Source organism: Sinocyclocheilus anshuiensis, unplaced genomic scaffold (genome assembly GCF_001515605.1).
Source record: "Sinocyclocheilus anshuiensis isolate Anshui unplaced genomic scaffold, SAMN03320099.WGS_v1.1 scaffold1368, whole genome shotgun sequence".
Taxonomy (NCBI): Eukaryota; Metazoa; Chordata; class Actinopteri; order Cypriniformes; family Cyprinidae; genus Sinocyclocheilus; species Sinocyclocheilus anshuiensis.
Window position 1 is genome coordinate 92,140 of NW_015544200.1, and position 11,454 is coordinate 103,593.

The following is an 11,454-nucleotide window of genomic DNA, read 5'->3' on the forward strand; positions in this document are numbered from 1 at the left end:
AGTCATGGCGTCATCAAACTACTCCTTTGTTTCTTTGTTTGTTTTGAAAACGCGCCCTTTAATGGCAAAAACGTACATATTGTGCCTTTAAGAGGTTAAAAAAAATCTTACCGACCCCAGATGTTTAAATGGTGGCGTATATACATTTTTAATAATAAAAAATATGTATAATGTATTTAATAAACTAAAATTGCAAGTGAATGATTATTTTATTAACTTTTTTTATTAATAGTATTACTTTTATTAATATAACTAATAGTTAGATATTTGTTATTATTAAACTAAAATTAATGATTATTTTATTATTAACTTGTTTTATTAATATACATTTTATTAATATAATTAATAAATATATATTTATTATTTAATGTCAAAAATGCAGCTGAATTATTATTTTATTAACTTTTTTAATATTATTGTTTTATTTCATAGTTAATGAATAGATATTTATTATTTTATTACAAAATTGCAGTGGATGTTAGTATTAATATTTCTTTAGAATCAAGGAATGGTACAGATGTGGAGTGCGCAGCCCATTTTTTATAAAGTGGCGAGGCCAATAAAAAGAAGGGACTTGATGCCTTTGATAAAACCCACTACAGTTTCCACCATTAGCCCTGATGTTGTATTTATGTACCAGACATAGTTTAGGGTTTTGCTGTCTCTGTTAACCTGTGTTTTCTCTGTCTTTCCGGATCATTCAGGCGCAGGTGCTGCCAAACCTGAGTCCTCCACAGCTTCCAGTGGACAGCCAGTCACATCTCAGAACGGTTCTTCTCTCAGCCTCTTGGGGGCGTATACAGACAGCGATGACAGCAACTCTGACTAGGCTGGAAAAAAATTTGGCAGACTGAAATTAAATGTTTATTTTCAGACCGACAAAACTGACCAGCTCTCTTTTCACAGACCACTTTAAGTTTCCTTAACCTGGACTCTTTAAAATTGCAATTCGAGAGATTTTTATTTTTCAGTGATTAACTTTTTAGCTGGAGGAGCATTGTTTATGAGAAGTTGTTTCCATTGCCTGGATTTCATTCGGTCTATTAGATCTGCATCATCCCGATGTCTCTAATGTACTCTATAATGTGCTTCGTATGTATTATGTACTCTATAATGTAGTATTTGTTTCTCCATGTTAGCTCAATCAATACGAGGAAATGCATTTGAGGGTTTCAGTGGAGATAAGTGAATCTGAATCTAATTTCGGCTGATCATCTCTAATCCCATATCATCCCATTTCATCTTTCCAAACATCAGACAAATAAAATGTTCCTCGTGTTTTGTTTCCGAGCACAGACTATTTTTTCAGTTGTGTTGGATTTAGCAAATATTTAGAAATACATTTCAGATATATTATTATTTATCTATATTGTGAGCTTCCCAAAAAGCGTTTTATAACACTGCCGAGTTAAGGCTGCTTTGTGCCCGCTCAAAATTCAGTGTATGCACAACGCAGCATAAAAGCCAGACTGAATCATGTTGGCTCACACCCAGCTCAGCCCCTAGCCTCAAAGAATACAGCTGTAATTGCATCACATTGTTTTGCATTTATGCCATCTTTGAGCAGCATTAAACTATGGAAAACCATTTCTGCCATGGAATAAAAAAAGGAATTTTCAACTTTTTATGTGAGCTTATATCTTGCAATTCTGAGTTTATATCTCACAATTCCGAGGAAAAAGTCATAGTCAATAAAAAAAATAAAATAATGGTAATTGCGACTTCTCACAATTTTGACTTTGTGCATTTCTGAGTTTAGATCTTGCGATTCTAATAAAGAAGTCAGAATTGTGTGGGGGGGGGATTCACAATTTTGTTGTTTATTCCGTGGCAGAAACAGGCTTCCATATTAAACGTTTTGTGTAGATGCACCTAAATGCCACATGTGAAGCGCTTGTGAACCTCTGCAGTGTACATTTGGCAAAAGTTACTTAATTTGACATCCGCTAATGGCATCAGTGGCTTGTTTTGGTGTTCAAGGTAACACTTGCTAATGTGATGTTAATGCAGTCCAATGTGTGGATAGCCATTATTCACCATCTCCCATATTGATCCACCAAAGTGCTGGTGACCTTCTAACCTTACAAGTTGACCTCTGTATGCTGATGGAGAAGGTGTTAATGAGAGCTGGGTTGACAGATGGGACACGTAGTGAATTGGATTGCTTCCTTTAGTGTGTGTGGTTAACCAGAAGCCCTGCTTATATGCATTTTATTGCACTTAAATCTCTTTGTTTTATCTAAAAACCCTGCACTTTCTTAATAACTGTGCTTTGCAGACATGCAACATTGATTTTGCACAGTGCAAAGCCAAAGCACGAGCCAGCATGTGAAATTAAATGCCTCAGCAAGAACAAAGACAATGCAACTCTCTCCAGAGGGCTCAACAACAAGTCGAGCTTGTGTGTTGCTCAATGCAATCCGATGCAACACATCCATCCATCTGCACGTGCACACACTCGTCACTTTTTGAGATTCCCCTCACAGTTGCTTTAAATACTCGCTTCCAACCGTGCATCATTGAGAGGTGAGTGTTTTGCAAATGGTTTCTAAAATCTTTTTAGGAGATAATAATGTCGTATTAGATGAAAAATCTGCACGCGCTCGTCTGTGAGTATCCATTGGGATTGCGCATTGCATAGATAGCAAGCAAGCCGGCTAACAAATACAGTTTACATTTGTTGGTTTTTACTTTTGTGCTCCAAATTAGTTAAGTATTCGTCTTCTGTGTTTAATTTACTATAGTAATCGTGTATATAATCACATTTGTCGACAGATAAAGTGACTATAATGTGAGCTAGCGGAGTTTAAAGATGTTAGCCGGGTTGCTAACATTAGTTTTAATCTATAATAACAGTTTTTGTCTATTTCAGTCAAAGAAACATCAGAATCTCTCTGTTATGTGCTAACTTATAGGGGGAAAGATAAGAAAGTGGGTGTGTACAGTTGGTGCATGTTATTGTTTTGACAGGATTCTTTGCCCAGATTGAGCAGTGCAAGTTTGTTTTGTGTGTGTGTGTGTGAAACTTTCTTTTTGAATAATGTTGATTTATTTGTTTTCATTTATATGAAATCATCGCCATCATGTTTAATGTAGCCACCAAGTACAAAAGCATTAACAGCTGATATATATAGGCTATACGAAGTGTGTTTGTTTAAAGGAACCGCTCGCCAAAAAAATTAATTATGTAACGGTTCACTCACGCTGATTTTGTTCCAAATCCTTTTGTTTTCCATCTTCCATGAAAAACAAAAGCAGTTGTTAGGAAAAATGTGAGGGGCTAACAACCTCAGTCTCTATTCACCTTCACTGCATCGTTTTTCATCCAATGAAAGTGAACGAGACTGTGAATCTTTGGTTTAAAAAGGACAATGAGCATCATAAAAGTTGCTTATATAACTAATTTGGTGTGTTTTAAGTCATATGAGAGATTTCTGTGAGAAACAGACCTAAATTTAAGTCACTATTGACTGAATTGTCGATTGACTGACATGGTCACCATTCCCTTTCACTGGATGAAAAAGAGCTGTCTGGTCATTCTGCTAAATAACTACTTTTGTGGGGGATTGAAAGTCATACGGATTTGGAACAACATGAGGTTGAGTAAATTATTTTTGTGTTATCGCTGTAAAATGTATTTTCCAGTGGGGCTGGTCTAGAGGTGGAGGCTTAAAGTAATCCACAACTGCCTTTCTTTTACATTTCTTGCATTTTTAAATACGTCATAGCTGTGCTTTTGCTTTCCAGATCAATTTATTGCAAGCAAATAGGCGTTGGATGTTCTAAAGCATCGATGCATTGGGGAAACTGAGGTGAGCTGTTGCACAATGTCATATTTGCCATTTATTGACACTCTGTGAGTAATAAGTAACTCATTGGTTAGGTGTTTCAGGATTTATGGATGGTGTTCCATGGAAGAACTATAGGATAAAGTCCTTTTTAGAAGCATAACCGCTCTTTTAATGTTTATTTTGATCTGTTTCATTCTTGTCTTGGTCGTAGACCCATGGCAAAGTGGTTTAGAGATCACCTAAGTTTTGGCAGCAGGAAAGGACCGCCTCAGCCCCCGACACCGGACTACACCGAAAGCGAGATCCTACGGGCCTACAGGGCTCAGAAAGAGCTGGACTTTGAGGACCCGTACGAACCCACGGAAAACCGGGTGCTGAACGGCTCAGGGTCGGTGGAAACGTTCCCCGCGTTTGGCACGGTGCTGTCCAACGGCGTGGAGGTGAAGATCGTGTCTCCCAAACACAGACTGATAAAAGTGGAATCTCAGGAATTCGGGCGAAGCAAAATACCACTGAACATTGTGACCTTTGAGGAACCGCAGGCCCAATTCGGGCGTAGCAAAATACCACTGAACATCGTGACCTTTGAGGAACCGCAGGCCCCTGTAAGTTCTTGTTTTCTTAACATATAGAGAGCTTAAATGGCTCTTACTGGACTGTTATCAGTAAAAATGATGTGCTTTGAAAGATTTCCTGTGTGGATATATGGGAAAAATTACTGGGATTGGCCAAGAACCAATCCCTGAAAGTGTAAAAGCATAGTTTAGTGGTGTACTTTAGTGTGCTCATCATGATGAATAATTGTGATTTCAAGCCTTTTTCCTCTTCTTATGTGTACTTGAATGTCATAACAATGACAAATGTTTCTTTATATGGAATTATTTTACCAGAACATTACTTGTATGGTTGTTTATCTTGGCGTAAAGACCCTCCAGTTCATTTCTTCCATCATGAATAGATCAATATATCAATGAGGCGGTTATGAGAGTCACAGTGGATGTTTTACTAGGATTACATTGATGTCTGATTGTTTTGAGTAGATTTGTTCGATGCACATGTCATGGGTGAGTTTTGCAGATGTCATAACAAACCAAACAGATGCACAATTTGCTCGTGTTTCCTTAGCTCGGCCGGTAATAATTGTCTTTTGTCATCAGAGGTGAAGGGTGTGAGTGTTGGGAATCAATTTCATTAACACAAATACAAGTAATCCCAATGCCTGCGGCTTTTATAGACCCACACACCAACCCCCTCTCTCACTCGTTTCGGTTTTTAAATGGATTGTGTGTCTAAAAATGAAAATGTTATGTCACTCCAAATTTTGTTTCTAATAATCAATTAGTAATTGTTATAATTAATAATAATAATTCTGCAGTGAAACAAAAAAGTGATGCGCTTTTCTGTGCAGTGTAAGCATAATGTAATCAGTGTCTGACAATTTTCAGTCTGGACAAAAAAAGAATCATAAAAAAAAGTCCATTTGACTTAATTTTGGTATTATTTATGTACTATTATAGTATATACTTTCTAGTGTCTGCTTTCAAAAGAGACCACGATTATGTTTGTAGACCAAATGGTTTAAGAGCTGCGGCCTTTACATTTTGGTTTGTGGTTAAGGGATTTCTAAAAACAGCTTTTATTTTTAAATTAAATTGAACATTTAATTTTTATTTTTGAATTTTGAATTTTTTTCAAGTTTTACTGATTTAGTATTAATTTTTGTAATTTTAATAAATAGTTTTAGTAATTTTGGTGTGTCATAATAGTTACTGTTTTTTTTTGTTTTTGTTTTTTTAAATATGTAGTTAGTTAATGTAGTGTTCATTTAAATTTCAGTTTTAGTTCATTTTAGTACATGAAGTTAAACAAAATGAAAATGAGAAGTACCAAATTTTTTTTTTAACTAGTTAACCATAATAACCGTAGTGGATGAAAATGCTTCATGTGTGTTTACATGAGCTAGCAGAATCGCGTACTGTGTAAAACTCTGCAGTTATCTTCGTTTCGGATTCATATGATCAATCATCATGATCACTCAACACTTGTTCTTTATTCTTTTCACCAGGTGGTTCCCTCGGCTCCTGCAGTTGGGGAGACTGATTACTCGGACCCGTTTGACGCCAGACCGGACCCGCGGCCCAGACCCGGCTGGGAGCAGAACGCCGTCGAAGCCTGCAGCAGTTACATGGAGCCGTTTGAGGCCCAGAGATTCATAAGCGGTACAGCAATTCCCCACTATATCGCTTATAATTCCAAAGAGAGCATTCATTCAGCCATTGTTATTCCAGTATGTTGTAATTTGTGGTCTGCGGTAACGTTTACATGTTTTTCAGAGCTTGACAACTCCAGTCCTTACTCACTTTCATAATACTCATACATAATGTAATTTCGTGTTGTCTGGTGCAATTGAACGTGTTTGTCGTATGTCAGAGCTCCAGCACAGCACAGATTGGGGTAGAAACAGCCCGCAGCTCTACGACAGCCCTTACGAGGAGAGAGTTCGGTCCCAGGCGGCCCCAGCGGAGGACGAGAGAGAGAGCCGTCTGCCCCAGGACGACGAGAGGCCGGCGGATGAATACGACCAGCCCTGGGAGTGGAAGAAAGAGAACATCTCCAAAGCCTTCGCAGGTAAGACATGTTGCTGGCTAGAGATGGGCTCCGTTCCACAGCAGCACGTTTTCATCCTCTTTTGAAAATGACGTTGACTGCACTACAAGCAGGGTACAAAATTAACAGTCAGCAAATGTGAGTATATTAAAACAGTGTTATTTGATAGGTGGCTGGTGTTTTAGAGCAGCTTCCTTTGGTTTTCTGCCAAAGTAAAAGCTCTGAGGTTTAGCACTTGAAAGCAAAGAAATTTAGACAGCCATAAATATCAAATTTACAGTTATATATTATTTTACATATACTGTAGAGTATTATTATTATTATATATCAATCGTTTACTCTATAGTATTATAGCAATAGTAATATACTTCTTACTATTAATAACAATACATTGATTTATGTATTTTAATATGAATTATTATAATAATAATAATAATAATAACAAATTGAATATATTAAATAATAAACTAGTAGTAGTAGTAGTAATATTTCTTTATTGACTTTTGTAGTTTATAATAATAAATAGTAATAAATATGATTAAATTATATTTAACTATACTATATAACTATATTTTTATAATTTTAATATTAATTCTAATTAAAAATATTAATAAATTATTATGACATTTATTATTAAATATTAATATTTATTAATAAATAAATATTAATGATAATATTTTAAATCACTCAGGCCTAAGTAACTGCCTGCTTTTTAAATAATAATGCAAATACTGTTTTGTGGCAGAGTAAAAGTATAATAATGTTATTATGAAAATATAATGTTTTATGGCCAGTCAATTTTCTCAAGTCAGTTCAAGTTAGTTTTGAACCCTGACTACTGTTTGATGCATCAACAGTTTAATTCTTAAGCACAGTAGTTGTCAGTCGCAGCTCTAAACATTGGATTTGTCAGCTTTCAATAAAATGATCTGTAGGTGCAGTAGGAAGATGTCTGTGATTCTGTTGTGAGGAGAGGGATGTGTGGAGGGTCTTGATGGAGACAGGAGTAGAGCAGTAATGCAGAAAGATCAGATCTGCAGAAAGTGTGACTTCTGCTCTGCATCACATTCCACACACACACACACACACACACTCAGATCATCTCTCCATCTGTGACTGAAATGTCACGCATTCTTCATCACATGGTCATTTCACCACTTCTGATCAGATTGCCGGTTGCTCGTGGATTTTTTCACGCTCTGTCAGATGCATATTCCTCTTTACCAAGACAGCAGGAACAGTGATGCTGGGAGATAGTAACTAGCGTTGTTTGCTAAAGCATGAAACACTACTTTATTGCTTATACTGAGGGATAGTGATTTAAACAAACCCTTAATCGTAAATATATAATGTTAATGCCTTTTCTAAAAAAAATAAAAATAAAATTGGGGTTGGAGATGTTCTTAATTGTTCTTAGTTTCACTATGTTCCAAAATAGAATTTTAAGATATACTGCATAATTTAATACATATATAATTTTATGGGGGGGGAAAACAAACTAAACCAATTAAATCACATTTAATTATTAATAAAAATATATAATTTTACTTATAAAAATGTAAAAATGTATAATATTTGAAATATCAATAAAATATATAAAAATTAAATTAGATACAATTAATTTTAATGTATATTTTTAACTCTTTTTGGTTGTATTTTTAAAGTTTATAATTGTTTTGTAGTAACATTTGCAGCAATAATGCATTTTTTTCATTTGTGAAGGTTTATAAGTAAATCATATTTTAAATAATAATTAAAGTAACTGAATAATAAATATTAGTTGTTAGTAATAGTAGTATTAGTAGTAAATACTCAGTTTATTTATTTTGAATGTACATACATATTTTTTAACCTGCTCTTTTTGCTTGCATTTTAAAAAGTTTGTTTATAATTGTTTTTGTAAGTAACGTTTTTTTTGTTTTGTTTTTTTAACTCTTAAGTTTAGGGACCAGTTCTCACTATTAACTAGTTGCTTATTAGCATGCATATTACTAGCATATTGGCTGTTTATTAGTACTTATAAAGCACATTCTAATGCCTTATTTTGACCATATTCTAGATCCTGTAATCCTACCCCATACCTAAACTTAACAACTACCTTACTAAGTATTGATAAGCAGCAAATTAGGGGTTTATTGAGGCAAAAGTCGTGGTTGAAAGTTAGTTAATAGTGAGAACTGGTCCCCAAACTAAAGTGTGACCCTTTTTTGAATGTTTTGTAGTAACTTTTGAAGCCAGAGACTGGGAACAATGTACACTGCCCCGTGACGAGGCACCGAGGAAGGCAGGAGCGTCCAGAATCAGCCCTCCATCCAGCAGAGCCACCAGCCTGCACAAGCCCAGCAACACACACGGCATCCTGGGAGAGAGGGTGGATCCCACACTGCCCCTGGAGAAACAGGTGTATGTATTTACACATGAACAGCCTGAGCTGTGCTGTGCTGTTCAATGAATTTAACACAGGAAACTGGCAGATGTATAAGTGAAAAGTTGTACTATTTAAGTACAAATAACATAAATAGACAAATAACATCATGACATGATTGTCAAATGAGTACACATATGATGTGGTACGGTTAAACATTTACCTCAGGAAAGTTATCCAAGTAGTAGTAACTAGCATAAGTAGCTAGTTGAATTCAAGAGAAGAGCATACTGCTAAAATTTCAAACACTATCATTATTTTTCCACCACTCTGCATCATATTTGCTGAGTGAAACCCAATACTTAAAGGGATAGTTCATCCAAAAATGAAAATTACCCCATGATTTACTCACCCTCAAGCCATCCTAGGTGTATATGACTTTCTTCTTTCAGATTAATACAATCGGAGTTATATTAAAAATGCCCTGGCTCTTACAAGCTTTATAATGGCAGTGAATGGGGGTTGAGATTTTGAAGCCCAAAAAAAGTGCATCCATCCATCATAAGAAGTGCTCCACACGGCTCCAGTGGGTTAATAAAGCCTTCTGAAGTGAAACGATGTGTTTGTGTAAGAAAAATATCCATATTTAAAACTTTTTATATTTTTTTTCACATTTAAAGGGGTCATATGATGCTGCTAAAAAGAACATTATTTTGTGTATTTGGTGTAATGAAATGTGTTTATAGGGCTCTACAGTGCGACCATTTCAGTCGCATTTGCGCTTCTAAAAAGAAAAATAAGCGTAGAGCCCTGGTTTATGCGGTTTAAAGTTCAAAAAACACATTATTTTCCACATACCCAAACAGCCACAGAAACTGACAGTTTTTGTGAAAAAAAAGCTTATTTATAAATTTATGTAAATTACTTTGACATTAAATGGAGTATTTAAACATATGTTTCCAATCCTTTGCAGATTGTAAGTTAAAAGATAAGTTTTGAACGCTGAAAGATTGGTTCTGTGAAAACCCTAATAGTGGCCCATCTGTGTGTGTGTTTCAGATGGTACCATGGTGCATTGACTCGCTCAGAAGCTGAATCTCTGCTCACGCTGTGTAAGGAGTGCAGTTACCTGGTGAGGAAAAGCCAGACCAGCAGAAACGACTATTCGCTGTCTCTCAGGTACAGTCTTACAACCCAAAAACTCATTCAGTGCCATCATTTACAGTGCTCTGTGGAATGAGTAGCTTAGTCACTCCCTCACAAGTAGACAGTTTTGTCTTTTTCATTTTCATATCAATTTCTGCTGCAGTTCAGAGTTGTGTGGTCATGACTTACCTCAGGGCTTTTTGGTTTGGTCCAGTCCCTGAGGACAAAATTAAATCTTTCTAGAAACAAGGCCACTGATGATCTGGGCGTTCTATTAGTGTGCTGTAAATTAAACCACTAGCTACCGTTTTCTGCTGTGTTGTGATTGTTTTCAGAGGTATAGTAATTGAAGTACTTGTCCCACATTCGCTTTTGTTTCATGAAACAGTCCGAGTCATTTGACTTTATAAATAGAGCAAATTGTTTCTGCTAATCTAGGTTCATGTTTCTCTTTCTGCATCTTCATGGGAAATGAACTTTAAATAAGCATTAAGGCCAGAGTCTTTAGTGATTCTCTGGACACTAAATATTTACATGATTATGCACTACTGTAAATACTCTACATTTTTTTATGTTGTACTACAGCTACTCTAAATGAAACATCTGATATTTATGTTTTATTAAAATTTTGACAATAAAATCCCATTAGTTTGCATTGAAAGAGGACCAGAGTCATCTAGAAATCACACTGTTGTAGAGACTTGAGAGTGGTTTTAATTGGACTTGGCCAGTAAGCAACTAACTAGCAACCAGCCTGAACACCCTAGCAACCACATAGCAACGCCCTAGCAGCCAACTGGTGCAACCTCTTTTTATTTTTCTCTATCTAGATCTGCTCTCATTTATTAATTTGTTTCTTTTCCCCTCATGCTACATGCATATTCTACTGCTGGAGGGCAGTTACATCTAGCTATTCTAGCTCTGTGTAATATATTCAGGTTTGAGGTGTTTTGTGTGGGTCTGAATGCGTTTACCATGTTATTAATAATGTAGTGCCCACCAAAAAGCTTGACTGCTTTTCAGTTTTATGGGGGTGAGCAATATGACCAAAATCTTACATCATGGTATTTTAATCACATACTGATAAAAAAAAGTATAGCCTGAATGCACTGTAAGTTGCTTTGGATAAAAGCGTCTGCTAAATGCATAAATAAATAAATAATATTATATTTTAATCATAATTATTTCTGATTGTATAAATCACAATATATACTCATTTAATTTATAAACAATATAATTGTTTATATATTAATTATGTATGTGAAATGATCCAATAAATTAAATACTTCACAAATGAAATGTGCTTTATCTCATTTAATTATTTTTCCTTTTTATTTTCCCTTTTTATTAATGTGGCGAGTTGCAACATCACTCAGAAACAATTAACTCTTAATAATTTTATCCGTGACTTGTTTAAGACACGGACAGTTTCTGTATTTTCACATATCTCATGTCTCCAGAAAAGTTTGTTAAGACCCAATATCTAAAAGGGCATTAAGATATCTTTAATACTTCTTGAGTTAAAAGCATGCAAGCTTTGGAGAA

General features: G+C 35.4%; 2 protein-coding genes across 4 annotated transcripts in view; both read left to right on the forward strand.

The window, feature by feature from the left end:
• LOC107696801 (coiled-coil domain-containing protein 94-like) overlaps positions 1–1,290 on the forward strand; it is a 5,918-nt gene extending 4,628 nt beyond the window's left edge. Inside the window, exon 8 of the mRNA XM_016497302.1 lies at positions 705–1,290. Coding sequence (XP_016352788.1) covers positions 705–829 — 125 coding nt within the window. The 3' untranslated portion in view covers positions 830–1,290. The remainder of the gene's footprint in view (positions 1–704) is intronic.
• An 876-nt stretch (positions 1,291–2,166) lies between these two features.
• The window catches only part of shda (Src homology 2 domain containing transforming protein D, a), an 11,053-nt gene continuing 1,765 nt past the window's right edge, over positions 2,167–11,454 (forward strand). The window contains exons 1-7 of one of the 3 annotated variants that reach the window (XM_016497303.1): positions 2,167–2,526; positions 3,748–3,812; positions 4,003–4,396; positions 5,857–6,010; positions 6,222–6,419; positions 8,621–8,801; positions 9,823–9,942. In XM_016497303.1, the coding sequence (XP_016352789.1) occupies positions 4,007–4,396; positions 5,857–6,010; positions 6,222–6,419; positions 8,621–8,801; positions 9,823–9,942 (1,043 nt within the window). In that variant the 5' untranslated portion in view covers positions 2,167–2,526; positions 3,748–3,812; positions 4,003–4,006. The other 2 variants (XM_016497305.1, XM_016497304.1) reach the window with 2 other exon arrangements.